Source organism: Lucilia sericata, unplaced genomic scaffold (assembly GCF_015586225.1).
Source record: "Lucilia sericata isolate MDLA Ls3-8-SP2 unplaced genomic scaffold, ASM1558622v1 Contig001128F_arrow, whole genome shotgun sequence".
In the NCBI taxonomy this organism is placed as follows: domain Eukaryota; kingdom Metazoa; phylum Arthropoda; class Insecta; order Diptera; family Calliphoridae; genus Lucilia; species Lucilia sericata.
In genome coordinates this window covers 113,697-128,263 of record NW_023995099.1, presented here as the reverse complement: position 1 = coordinate 128,263, position 14,567 = coordinate 113,697, and the positions used below count along the sequence as shown (strand labels likewise).

The 14,567-nt window shown below is 31.0% G+C and overlaps 1 protein-coding gene across 3 annotated transcripts in view; it reads left to right on the top strand.

The window, feature by feature from the left end:
* LOC119610143 (heterogeneous nuclear ribonucleoprotein L-like) overlaps positions 1-14,567 on the top strand; it is a 129,528-nt gene that overhangs the window by 12,908 nt on the left and 102,053 nt on the right. For 2 of the 3 annotated variants that reach the window (XM_037965254.1, XM_037965255.1), the window contains exon 2: positions 1,829-2,549. In XM_037965254.1, the coding sequence (XP_037821182.1) occupies positions 2,412-2,549 (138 nt within the window). In that variant the 5' untranslated portion in view covers positions 1,829-2,411. Of the gene's footprint in view, positions 1-1,828; positions 2,550-14,567 lie in introns of those variants that run through there. The other variant, XM_037965256.1, reaches the window with a different exon arrangement.

Genomic DNA, 14,567 nt, shown 5'->3' with positions numbered 1-14,567 from the left:
AGTTCTAGTTCAGTTCTAGTTCAGTTCTAGTTCAGTTCTAGTTCAGTTCTAGTTCAGTTCTAGTTCAGTTCTAGTTCAGTTCTAGTTCAGTTCTAGTTCAGTTCTAGTTCAGTTCTAGTTCAGTTCTAGTTCAGTTCTAGTTCAGTTCTAGTTCAGTTCTAGTTCAGTTCTAGTTCAGTTCTAGTTCAGTTCTAGTTCAGTTCTAGTTCAGTTCTAGTTCAGTTCTAGTTCAGTTCTAGTTCAGTTCTAGTTCAGTTCTAGTTCAGTTCTAGTTCAGTTCTAGTTCAGTTCTAGTTCAGTTCTAGTTCAGTTCTAGTTCAGTTCTAGTTCAGTTCTAGTTCAGTTCTAGTTCAGTTCTAGTTCAGTTCTAGTTCAGTTCTAGTTCAGTTCTAGTTCAGTTCTAGTTCAGTTCTAGTTCAGTTCTAGTTCAGTTCTAGTTCAGTTCTAGTTCAGTAGTTCAGTTCTAGTTCAGTACTAGTTCAGTTCTAGTTCAGTTCTAGTTTAGTTCTAGTTCAGTTCTAGTTCAGTTCTAGTTCAGTTCTAGTTCAGTTCTAGTCCAGTTCTAGTTCAGTTCTAGTTCAGTTCTAGTTCAGTTCTAGTTCAGTTCTAGTTCAGTTCTAGTTCAGTTCTAGTTCAGTTCTAGTTCAGTTCTAGTTCAGTTCTAGTTCAGTTCTAGTTCAGTTCTAGTTCAGTTCTAGTTCAGTTCTAGTTCAGTTCTAGTTCAGTTCTAGTTCAGTTCTATTTCAGTTCTAGTTCAGTTCTAGTTCAGTTCTAGTTCAGTTCTAGTTCAGTTCTAGTTCAGTTCTAGTTCAGTTCTAGTTCTAGTTCAGTTATAGTTCAGTTCTAGTTCAGTTCTAGTTCAGTTCTAGTTCAGTTCTAGTTCAGTTCTAGTTCAGTTCTAGTTCAGTTCTAGTTTAGTTCTAGTTCAGTTCTAGTTCAGTTCTAGTTCAGTTCAGTTCTAGTTCAGTTCAGTTCTAGTTCTGTTCTTGTTCTGTTCTTGTTCTGTTCTAGTTCTGTTCTAGTTCTGTTCTAGTTCTGTTCTAGTTCTGTTCTAGTTCTGTTCTAGTTCTGTTCTAGTTCTGTTCTAGTTCTGTTCTAGTTCTGTTCGAGTTCTGTTCTAGTTCAGTTCTAGTTCTGTTCTAGTTCAGTTCTAGTTCAGTTCTAGTTCAGTTCTAGTTCAGTTATAGTTCTAGTTCAGTTATAGTTCAGTTCTAGTTCAGTTCTAGTTCAGTTCTAGTTCAGTTCTAGTTCAGTTCTAGTTTAGTTCTAGTTCAGTTCTAGTTCAGTTCTAGTTCAGTTCTAGTTCAGTTCAGTTCAGTTCAGTTCTAGTTCTGTTCTAGTTCTGTTCTTGTTCTGTTCTAGTTCTGTTCTAGTTCTGTTCTAGTTCTGTTCTAGTTCTGTTCTAGTTCTGTTCTAGTTCTGTTCTAGTTCTGTTCTAGTTCTGTTCTAGTTCTGTTCTAGTTCTGTTCTAGTTCTGTTCTAGTTCTGTTCTAGTTCTGTTCTAGTTCTGTTCTAGTTCTGTTCTAGTTCAGTTCTAGTTCTGTTCTAGTTCTGTTCTAGTTCTGTTCTAGTTCTGTTCTAGTTCTGTTCTAGTTCTGTTCTAGTTCAGATTTAAGATATGATTATAGACTAGACTACAAACTAGACTATATACTAGATTTAAGTATAGACTAGACTATAGACTGAACCATAGATTAACCTATAATATAGGCTATAGGCTATACTTTTGTCCAAGCTGTGTTCATAAATGAAAATTGAGAAAATTTATCTTTTTATCCAAAAACATTTTTTAACAAAATTTTCTTTTTTTTCTTTTCTTCCTTAACAGCTAAAACGGTTTATAATAATCTCTTTAAAACCTTAAACACAAAGCGGCATTTGAACAAAAAACAAACGATTAAACAACAATTTAAAAATATCATAAAAACAAAAACAACTTTAAAACGGAAGTGTTTAAAAAAATACATAAAAACTCTTCAAAAAATCTAACAAAAATAGAAAAAAAAACCGAAATAAATTTTAACAAAATTCAACAGAATTAATATAAAAAAACACACAAACAACAATAATAAATAAAAAATTTCTTGCTACAACAAATAAGAAAAAAAATTACTAAAGAAAATTCAAAAAAACCAACGGAAATTGAATCTTAATTAGACAAAATAAAATATTTTAAACAACTTTAAGCTTAACGTTTTAACACTTACCCCCCCACAAAAAAGTGTTTAAACGTTTAAAACTCTAATAAAACCAAAAAAAAAAACTAATAACTCTAACGCCTAACGCGCTTATTATTTCGATTTTTAAATCGAAATAAACGTAAATTTTCGTTCGTACGCGTTTTAACGTAAACCGCCAAAATAATTCACCAACAAACTCTCGCCGAAATTAATTTCGCAACGGCGACCACAATGCCATACAACGGGGCAACTAATGGTAGTAGCGGTGGTGGTGGCGGCGGCTTAATAGTCAGTGATGGGCCGCAGAATAAAAAGATACGCACCGGGGTGCAGCAGTCGGGCGAAGGAGATGCTCATATGCATGCTAGGGTAAGTACAAATGGCCGAAGTCGTTAAGTAGTAAATCAAATTTAAGCGCTTTTTTTATTTGTTGGTATATTTCTCTCTAATGACAGTTTGATTTTATTTACTTCTCTTGACATTCGCTTTTTGAGGGCAAACACACATACACACACGTACTGAATGAGTATTTATGTGAGTGTGTTTGAAAATATATTTTTGTTGTCTGTCTATCTGTTGTATGTTCTCTGGTTTTTCCTTTTTTTTTTTGTTAAGCACAGGGTTGTTGGGAAAAATCGATTTTCTTCAAAAAACAAAATAAAAAAATAATGCTCTCTATCATTTCGAAAATTGAGCATAAAGTAAATGTCTTAATGAGCAAACAATAACAAAGTTTACAAATCCATTAACTCGGCATATTTCCAAAGGAGGAAGAGTAATTAAATCAAGGGCTTTAATATAAAAGACAAAAAGTACTACAGACCAAATTATTCTATAAACTGTTCTATAGTCCAGACTATATTCTATAAACTGTTCTATAGTCCAGACTATAGACTGTTCTATAGTCCAGACTATAGACTGTTCTATAGTCCAGACTATAGACTGTTCTATAGTCCAGACTATAGACTGTTCTATAGTCCAGACTATAGACTGTTCTATAGTCCAGACTATAGACTGTTCTATAGTCCAGACTATAGACTGTTCTATAGTCCAGACTATATACTGTTCTATAGTCCAGACTGTAGACTGTTCTATAGTCTAGACTATAGACTGTTTTATATTCCAGACTTTAGACTGTTCTATAGTCCAGACTGTTCTATTTAGTCCAGAGTATAGACTGTTCTATAGTCCAGACTATAGACTGTTCTATAGTCCAGACTATAGACTGTTCTATAGTCCAGACTATAGACTGTTCTATAGTCCAGACTATAGACTATTCTATAGTCCAGACTATAGACTATTCTATAGTCCAGACTATAGACTATTCTATAGTCCAGACTATAGACTATGCTATAGTCCAGACTATAGACTATGCTATAGTCCAGACTATAGACTATTCTATAGTCCAGACTATAGACTATGCTATAGTCCAGACTATAGACTATTCTATAGTCCAGACTATAGACTATTTTATAGTCCAGACTATAGACTATTTTATAGTCCACACTATAGACTGTTGTATAGTCCACACTATAGACTGTTGTATAGTCCAGACTATAGACTGTTCTATAGTCCAGACTATAGACTGTTCTATAGTCCAGACTATAGACTGTTGTATAGTCCAGATTATAGACTGTTCTATAGTCCAGACTATAGACTGTTCTATAGTCCAGACTATAGACTGTTCTATAGTCCAGACTATAGACTGTTCTATAGTCCAGACTATAGACTGTTGTATAGTCCAGATTATAGACTGTTCTATAGTCCAGACTATAGACTGTTCTATAGTCCAGACTATAGACTGTTCTATAGTCCAGACTATAGAATGTTCTATAGTCCAGACTATAGACTGTTCTATAGTCCAGACTATAGACTGTTCTATAGTCCAGACTATAGACTGTTGTATAGTCCAGACTATAGACTGTTGTATAGTCCAGACTATAGACTGTTCTATAGTCCAGACTATAGACTGTTCTATAGTCCAGACTATAGACTGTTCTATAGTCCAGACTATAGACTGTTTTATAGTCCAGACTATAGACTGTTCTATAGTCCAGACTATAGACTGTTCTATAGTCCAGACTATAGACTGTTCTATAGTCCAGACTATAGACTGTTCTATAGTCCAGACTAAAGACTGTTCTATAGTCCAGACTATAGACTGTTCTATAGTCCAGACTATAGACTGTTCTATAGTCCAGACTATAGACTGTTCTATAGTCCAGACTATAGACTGTTCTATAGTCCAGACTAAAGACTGTTCTATAGTCCAGACTATAGACTGTTCTATAGTCCAGACTATAGACTGTTCTATAGTCCAGACTATAGACTGTTCTATAGTCCAGACTATAGACTGTTCTATAGTCCAGACTATAGACTGTTCTATAGTCCAGACTGTAGACTGTTCTATAGTCCAGACTATAGACTGTTCTATAGTCCAGACTATAGACTGTTCTATAGTCCAGACTATAGACTGTTCTATAGTCCAGACTATAGACTGTTCTATAGTCCAGACTATAGACTGTTCTATAGTCCAGACTATAGACTGTTCTATAGTCCAGACTATAGACTGTTCTATAGTCCAGACTATAGACTGTTCTATAGTCCAGACTATAGACTGTTCTATAGTCCAGACTATAGACTGTTCTATAGTCCAGACTATAGACTGTTCTATAGTCCAGACTATAGACTGTTCTATAGTCCAGACTATAGACTGTTCTATAGTCCAGACTATAGACTGTTCTATAGTCCAGACTATAGACTGTTCTATAGTCCAGACTATAGACTGTTCTATAGTCCAGACTATAGACTGTTCTATAGTCCAGACTATAGACTGTTCTATAGTCCAGACTATAGACTGTTCTATAGTCCAGACTATAGACTGTTCTATAGTCCAGACTATAGACTGTTCTATAGTCCAGACTATAGACTGTTCTATAGTCCAGACTATAGACTGTTCTATAGTCCAGACTATAGACTGTTCTATAGTCCAGACTATAGACTGTTCTATAGTCCAGACTATAGACTGTTCTATAGTCCAGACTATAGACTGTTCTATAGTCCAGACTATAGACTGTTCTATAGTCCAGACTATAGACTGTTCTATAGTCCAGACTATAGACTGTTCTATGGTGCAGACTATAGACTGTTCTATAGTGCAGACTATAGACTATTCTATAGTCCAGACTATAGACTGTTCTATAGTCCAGACTATAGACTGTTCTATGGTGCGAACTATAGACTGTTCTATAGTCCAAACTATAGACTGTTCTATAGTCTATACTATAGACTCTTCCACAGACCATACTATGGAATCTGCTATGGCTTTTCTATAGTCCGGACAATAGTATAGACTATTATTAGTCGGTTTTCGGCGATGTTTCATAGCATTTTCCATAATTTTTAAGAACAGTTCCCACTTTTTCGTAAACTCTTCCCACCCCCAATATGGGTAGCAAATGAAAGGTTTTTTGATTATATATACCAAACAAACATTCTTCTTTAGTTTTGCAATAATTTGTTTAACAAAAATTCTACTTTTCAATTTAGAAATTAAAATTTTATTGAAAAACTTGTATTTGCTTTTGAAAACTGTTACCGCTAACCAAACAAGCAAATACCTTTTATATCTTTAGCTAATCTGTAGTTGGTATAACATTTTAACAACTATTTTTATATGTTTGTTTTGTATGCTTTATATTTTTCCTGTAGCACAAAAATTAGCTCGTTAAATACTGCTTTAATGACACCAGAAGTAGCTGGCATAAAAATGAAAACAAAATAATATGCAAAAGATTGTTTCTTTTTTTGTTGCTGCTGCTGTTATTGTAGAACGTGCTCTTTGACTTAAATGTCATTTAAAATTAAATGCGAAAAAAGAAAATAAATAAAAATAAACTCACACACACACATGTTAAGCTTTAAACAGAAGCCTTTAAAAAATAACTGTGTTAAACTGCAAGTGTGTGATGTTGTTTTTGCTTTTCTATTTCTTTCTTTTTCCACTTTTTGCAACGTTTAAGTCATGAGCCCCCACTCATGTGTTGTATATAGTGGCTGACTGCCTGGCTGAGAGCTTTAGCAGCAGTGAGTTTAAGAGTGTTTGTGTCAGTTGTGTCTTGTGTTGTCTTCTGACTGTTGCATACTTACAGGCGTTTGCCTGTTTGTTGCTGTTAATATTTTTTTAACATTTTAAATGTTTGTGTTGAAATAAAAAAAAAAAATAAAAAACGTTCTACATAAGCTTTTTAATAAAGTAAATCAAGTTGATGTTAAGGCAGGAGAGATAGAGAAAGGGGGTTAAATTACAAAAGACTTAAAACAGAATAGAGAAAAATTACAAGACAATAAAGTAAGAGGCACAGCCAAACACACTTGTTTTATTAGCTAAAACAACGAAAATTTAAAAAATTATAAAAATAGGTAGTAAAGTATCTTGACAAGTAGTTTTTTAAAAAGTACTTTTTTAAAAAAGTACAATTTTTATAAGAAAAAAATCATTAAATGATGTTGTAATCTATTGATCCTTATTTATTTTGACTAAATCTAGCTGGCGAAGTCATTTTCTGTGATTTTTAAAAACTGTTCCCACTTTTTCGAAAACTGTTCCCACCCCCAATATGGGTTTCAAATGAAAGGTCTTTCAATTTTATATACCAAACAAACATTCTTTTTAAATTTCATAACAATTCGTTTAATAAAATTTCAATTTTTTCATTAAGAAGCCTAAAAAATTTTGAAAATTCAGTTGTTTTTCTAGTTTTTCAATCAAAAGTCTGTTTAAAATGGTTGTTATGTGTTAAAACCTGTCTATTTTTACTAAATCTAGCATGAGAAGTCGTTTTCTGTGATTTTTAAAAACTGTTCCCACTTTTTCCTAAACTCTTCCCACCCCCCAATATGGGTTTCAAATGAAAGGTCTTTCGATTTTATATACCAAACAAACATTATTTTTAAATTTCATAACAAGCCGTTTAACAAAATAGCTATTTTTTCATTTGAAAGCTCAAAAATGTTTGAAATTTAGCAAAACTTTTAAATTTTTCAATAAAAGTCCTTTCAAAATTGTTGTACATTATTAGAATTCATTAAATTTTCCAAAATTTCGTTTGAAAATGCATTTTCTGTGATTTTTAAAAACTGTTCCCACTTTTTCGAAAACTCTTCCCACCCCCAATATGGGTTTCAAATGAAAGGTCTTTCGATTTTATATAACAAATAAACATTCTTTTTAAATTTCATAACAATTCGTTTAACAAAATTGCAATTTTTTCATTAAAAAGTCAAGATTCCTTGAAATTCAGCAAAATTAAAAATTTTTCAGTAAAAAGTCCTTTCAAAATTGTTGTACATTATTAGAATTCATTAAATTTTCCAAAATTTCGTTTGAAAATGCATTTTCTGTGATTTTTAAAAACTGTTCCCACTTTTTCGAAAACTCTTCCCCCCCGCCCAATATGGGTTTCAAATGAAAGGTCTTTCGATTTTATATAACAAATAAACATTCTTTTTAAATTTCATAACAATTCGTTTAACAAAATTGCAATTTTTTTCATTTGAAAGCTCAAAAAAATGCATAAAAATTCAGCAAAATGTACCAATATCTTTTATTTTGTTCTACTTTTTCGTACATAATATCATGTAGAACATTAATTTTTTTATTTACTCTTCTCTTGTTGTTGTTGTAGTACAATAATGTCTTCTCTAATTTTCTAAAACTTGCACGTACAGTTTCACACACACACATACAGCCATACATTTTACTGTGTAAAACTTACATTTTATGAAGGCATATGATAAAATGTAAAGCCTACCTTTAGGCGTTCTAAATACATACATGACTAGAAAAATGTTAAGGGTAGTAAAGTAATTCATTATTTCGTTAATGTTTTCTCTAAACAAACCCCCTTTTTCTCTCACTTATAACTATAACTTTCTTCAACATTTCTACTGTAGTATTTTGTGTGTTGTTTTGGTTAGGGGAAGAGGAGGTGGGTTAGTGGGGTTTTACTGTCATTGAAATTGTATATTGATGATAATTATATTTTATTGATGATGATTACGTTTTTAAGCCACTACTAGTAGTAGTAAATACTTTTTGTTTCGGTAATTTTCTGATAAATTTCTTGTTTTTTATACATTCCGGTTATTTGAGGGTGTATTCTTATTGATTTTTTTTTGTATACTTTATAACTTTTCCAATATAGTTAGAGCTTTGCTGTTTCATGGTTAACATAATATTTGTTTTTTGTTTAGAGAAAGTATCAAGAAAGTAGATAATAATTAAAAGATAATTTTCGAAAAATTAATAAAATTAATTAAAAATGTATTAAGAAAAACAAAAGTAAACAAAGGGAAAATAATAAACAATCTTATTAATTTGCCAATGAATTGTTTTCTTTATTAAAATTTAGTTCAAAATGTCTGTAAATTTGAATTTTATGGTAAACTATAAAATAAAATTAACTAAATGAAGGTTTTTATATGAAAAATTTATTTATTTACATTAGGTACGACTTAAGGAATAATTTTTTTGTATTTTTTAAAACTATTCCCACTTTTTCGAAAACTCTTCCCATCCCCAATATGGGTTTCAAATTAAAGGTATTTCGATTTTATATACCAAACAAACATTCTTTTTAAATTGCATAACAATTCGTTTAATAAAATTATTTTTTTTTTTATTAAAAAGCTCTAAAATCCTTGAAAATTTTGCTTTAAATACAATTTTTATAAGAAAAAATCTTTAAATGTTATTGTAATCTATTGAACGTTATTTATTTTAACTAAATCTAGCATGAGAAGTCATTTTCTGTAATTTTTAAAAACTGTTCCCACTTTTTCGAAAACTCTTCCCACCCCCAATATGGGTTTCAAATGAAAGGTCTTTCGATTTTATATACCAAACAAACATTCTTTTTAAATTTCATAACAATTCGTTTAATAAAATTATAATTTTTTCATTAAAAAGCTCAAAAGTCGTCTGAAAATTCATTTGTTTTTCCAATTTTTCAATAAAAGGTCAGTTTAAAATAGTTGGTATGTATTAAAAACTGTTTATTTTTAATAAATCTAGCTTGTGTAGTTATTTTCTGTGATTTTTGAAAACTGTTCCCACTTTTTCGAAAACTCTTCCCACCCCCAATATGGGTCTCAAATGAAAGGTTTTTTGATTTTATATAACAAACAAACATTATTTTTAAATTTCATAAAAATTTGTTTAACAAAATTTCAATTTTTCATTAAAAAGTTCAAATGAAAAGCACTTTTTATTCTATAATCCGCAATCAACTTTTTTTTGAATTGTCTAGCAAAAGGTTTAACAAAATATTTATTTTTTTAAGAAAAGTTTCAAAAATTTCTATAAAAAACTGTTTTATAACCAAAATACTTTTTAAAAATAATAAAATCTTTACTACAACAATAAACAAATATGGCGTTTTCTATAAAATAGAGTGTAATAAAATGATTTGATATTCCGGTTTGTTTTGTGAAGGGCTATGAGCAGTGGGGTAAGGGTGGGCTATTATAACAACACACGATCTGGTGGTGGATGTTGTAATTTAAAAAAAAAAAAATATGCTGCAAATGGACAAACCAACAAGAAAAATATTAAAACAAGAAATCAAATATGCACATGGGTCATTTCAAAAAGCCGTAAAGATAGAGAGAGAGAGAGAGAAAAGGGCTGCTGCTGTGGATTTGCATACACAGCCAGCCTGTTAATGTTAATGGCAATGAACGTAGAACTTACATACTATGCAAATGTTGCAAATTGCATTTGCTTTAAAAAAAAAACCCTATGTTCGACGTAACAATAACCCAAGGAGGAGGGAGGGAGTGAAGAGCTTAAATAAAAATGGGGGTTGGTGTAAGTGCTCTTTGTTGGAGTCAATGGTTTAATAATATTATTTATGTCAAATACAATTACACAATCTTACACATATGTATCTACTACATAGATTGTGTGGAGAGTGGCAGGCAAATATTGCCCAGGCCACATAAATGATGCATAAACTTGAAAGAAGTAGATATTTTTTAATTTCTTTTATTGTTATTTTTTTGGTTTGTTGGCAATGGCAAACATTTTTTTTAATTAAAAAGCATAAAATATTTGTAACAGCCACCAGCAGCCGCCACTAATAATATAACATGGGTTTTACACAATACATACATAGTTTGCTAAAAAGAAAATGTTTGTAATCACTGACCATTTTAATATTTTTTCATAAATAAATCTTTGATATGTAGAGATTTCTTTCCCTTTCTGCCGTTTAGGCTTTCTCCTTGTTATTGTTACAGTACGCTTGGTAAATTTCATTTGTGTAAAAAAAAACAAACGCTGTAAAAATTCATTCATTTTCACCCCTTAAGGACTTGTGTTTGGAACAATGAAATATGGCTAAATTGTAAATCACTAGAGCGCTATAGCACAATCATTTGCAAACAATCTCTATTAATAATTTAACTTTCAACAAATTAAACAAGATTTAAATCGATAGATTATAATGGTAATAAATTAGAGAGAAAATAAAAAAAAATTGCACTATGGCCGCAAGTTCCTAGAAAAACTTACTTTTTAAGGAAACTTTTGAACAAAATTACCTTTATTAATATTGTATGCTACTCAAACATACTTATTTTCACTTTAATTCGCTTGATTAATAATTTTCTGCGATTTTTAGAAACTGTTCCCACTTTTTTGAAAACTCTTCCCACCCCCAATATGGGTTTCAAATGAAAGATATTTTGATTCTCTATACCAAACAAACCTTCTTTTTAATTTTAACTGCAATTGGTTTAAGAAAACATTGATTTTTAAGCAAAAATTGTCAAATTCATTAAAAAATTTACCTTATTCCCACATTTTTGCTATAAAAAGTACTTTTTAATAGTATTATTCTATTAAAATTTAATTATTTCCTTTAAAACGATTTGAAGCCAACATTTTCTGCGAGTTTTAAAAACTGTTCCCACTTTTTCGAAAACTCTTCCCACCCGCAATATGGGTTTCAAATGAAAGATAATTTGATTCTCTATAATATACAAACATTATTTTTTAATTTGACAGCAATCGATTTAATAAAACGTTGATTTTTATGTAAAAACTCCAAATTCTTTGAAAATGTTTGAGTTTTCCAAATTTTTTCCTATAAAATGTCCTTTAAATTTGTTTTATTCTATTAAAAACTGTTAATTTTCTTTAAATCTGCCTCCAGAAATTATTTTCTGTGATTTCTGGAAACTGTTCCCACTTTTTTGAAAACTCTTCCCACCCTCAATATGGGTAGCAAATGAAAGATAATTTGATTTTGTATTCATTACAAGCATAATTTTTAATTTTAGCCCTAATTAGTTAAACAAAACATTGATTTTTAAGCAATTTCTACAAGTTTTTACCAACTCTTCCCACTCTCTTTTTAAATTATATAACAATAAGTTAAAATTTAAAGCTGGTTTTTTCTTGCAAATGAATCCCCCTTATAATTTTTATTTAAAATTCTTTCAATGAATTAAATTTCTGTTTGAAAACTCTTGAGTAAAGTTTCTGCTGTTGTAGTTGTTCTTTAAAAAAAAGGATCAAAACAAAAATCAACAGCAAAATGTGTGTGAAATGTTATTGTTGCAAACTGGCTTAAAAACAAAATTATAACGGTAAAGTTCTGTTATAAGAAAAAAACATATTAAAAACACATACACATTTATGGCAAAAGAAAACAACATAAAATATAACAACAACAAAAAGAGGAAGAAAATAAAATACCAACAACAACAATATTAAAAGAAAGGTTCAATAACCTGTGACCAATAACAACAATACTACTTACTCTTAAACAAAAACAACTACAACAAGCAGAAAAAAAAACACACCACCATAAATAAGTAACAAACAACAACAACCAACCAAACAAACAAATACAAAAATGAAAGCACAAAAAAAAAAAAAACATAATAATACAAATAAACAAACGAAATATGTACAAGAAAAAAAAAACACCGGCAAAAATTTACTTTTGCTGGATGGATGTTTGAATGGTGGCTGCTTGATATAGTAGTTGTCAGGGCAAAGGGAAGAGGGTCTTCAAAATGCAGGCCCCATGTCTTCTTGCTTGCTGGATTTGTCGCTAAAAGGTTGTTGTAGTTGTTCTTCTGCTGCTGCTTTTTGTACTTCTTACATAACATTATGAAAAAGTAGTGTTTGCAATAACAACCCAAAAAAACAGAAACGAACAAAATTCATCATCAACATCATGTATTTGAAAAAAAAACTCTAAAGAAGAATTCAGTCATCACAGTCAAAGCAGCAGAAATAATTTCATACACGAATTTGTTGCTGCTGCTGCTGCGAAAAGCAAAAACAATACAATTTTACATTTGTTGTTGCTGGTTGCTGCTTTTCATTTCTGTGTAAATTGTTATCGAACCTTTGAAAAGCAAAAAAAAAAAAAAAAAAAAATCCAATAATTGTACAATATGTGGATGATGACGATGAAAACAACGCATGTATGATTAGAGTTTTTACAGGGAAGTAAAGTTACCAATGTGGTTCAAAAGAATGAAATCTTAAAAATTGTGTCTGGAGCATAAGTATAACAGAACAGACCAGACTATAGAATAGACTATAGTCTGGACTATGGAACAGACTATAGTATCGACTATAAAAAGACTATAGTCTCGACTATTGAACAGTCTAGACTATAGAATAGACTATAGTCTGGACTATAGAATAGACTATAGCCTGGACTATAGAACAGACTATAGTCTCGACTATAGAACAGACTATAGTATCGACTATAAAAAGACTATAGTCTCGACTATTGAACAGTCTATACTATGGAATAGACCATAGTCTGGACTATAGAAAATACTATAGTCAGGACTATAGAATAGACTATAGTCTGGACTATAGAATATACTATAGTCTGGACTATAGAATAGACTATAGTCTGGACTATAGAATAGACTATAGAATAGACTATAGTCTGGACTATAGAATAGACTATAGTCTGGACTATAGAATAGACTATAGTCTGGACTATAGAATAGACTATAGTCTGGACTATAGAATAGACTATAGTCTGGACTATAGAATAGACTATAGTCTGGACTATAGAATAGACTACAGTCTGGACTATAGAATAGACTATAGTCTGGACTATAGAATAGACTATAGTCTGGACTATAGAATAGACTATAGTCTGGACTATAGAATAGACTATAGTCTGGACTATAGAATAGACTATAGTCTGGACTATAGAATAGACTATAGTCTGGACTAGACTATAGAATAGACTATAGTCTGGACTATAGAATAGACTATAGTCTGGACTATAGAATAGACTATAGTCTGGACTATAGAATAGACTATAGTCTGGACTATAGAATAGACTATAGTCTGGACTATAGAATAGACTATAGTCTGGACTATAGAATAGACTATAGTCTGGACTATAGAATAGACTATAGTCTGGACTATAGAATAGACTATAGTCTGGACTATAGAATAGACTATAGTCTGGACTAGAATAGACTAGTCTGGACTATAGAATAGACTATAGTCTGGACTATAGAATAGACTATAGTCTGGACTATAGAATAGACTATAGTCTTGGACTATAGAATAGACTATAGTCTGGACTATAGAATAGACTATAGTCTGGACTATAGAATAGACTATAGTCTGGACTATAGAATAGACTATAGTCTGGACTATAGAATAGACTATAGTCTGGACTATAGAATAGACTATAGTCTGGACTATAGAATAGACTATAGTCTGGACTATAGAATAGACTATAGTCTGGACTATAGAATAGACTATAGTCTGGACTATAGAATAGACTATAGTCTGGACTATAGAATAGACTATAGTCTGGACTATAGAATAGACTATAGTCTGGACTATAGAATAGACTATAGTCTGGACTATAGAATAGACTATAGTCTGGACTATAGAATAGACTATAGTCTGGACTATAGAACAGACTATAGTCTGGACTATAGAACAGACTATAGTCTGGACTATAGAACAAACTATAGTCTGGACTATAGAACAGACTATAGTCTGCACTATAGAACAGACTATAGTCTGAACTATAGAACAGACTATAGTCTGCACTATAGAACAGACTATAGTCTGAACTATAAAACAGACTATAGTCTGGACTATAGAACAGACTATAGTCTGAACTATAAAACAGACTATAGTCTGGACTATAAAACAGATTATAGTCTGGATTATAGAACAGACTGTAGTCTGGACTATAGAATAGACTATAGTCTAGACTATAGAATAGTCTGGACTATAGAATACATACATACATGGATTATAGAATAGACTATAGTCTAGACTATAGAATACACTATAGTCTGGACTATAGAATATAC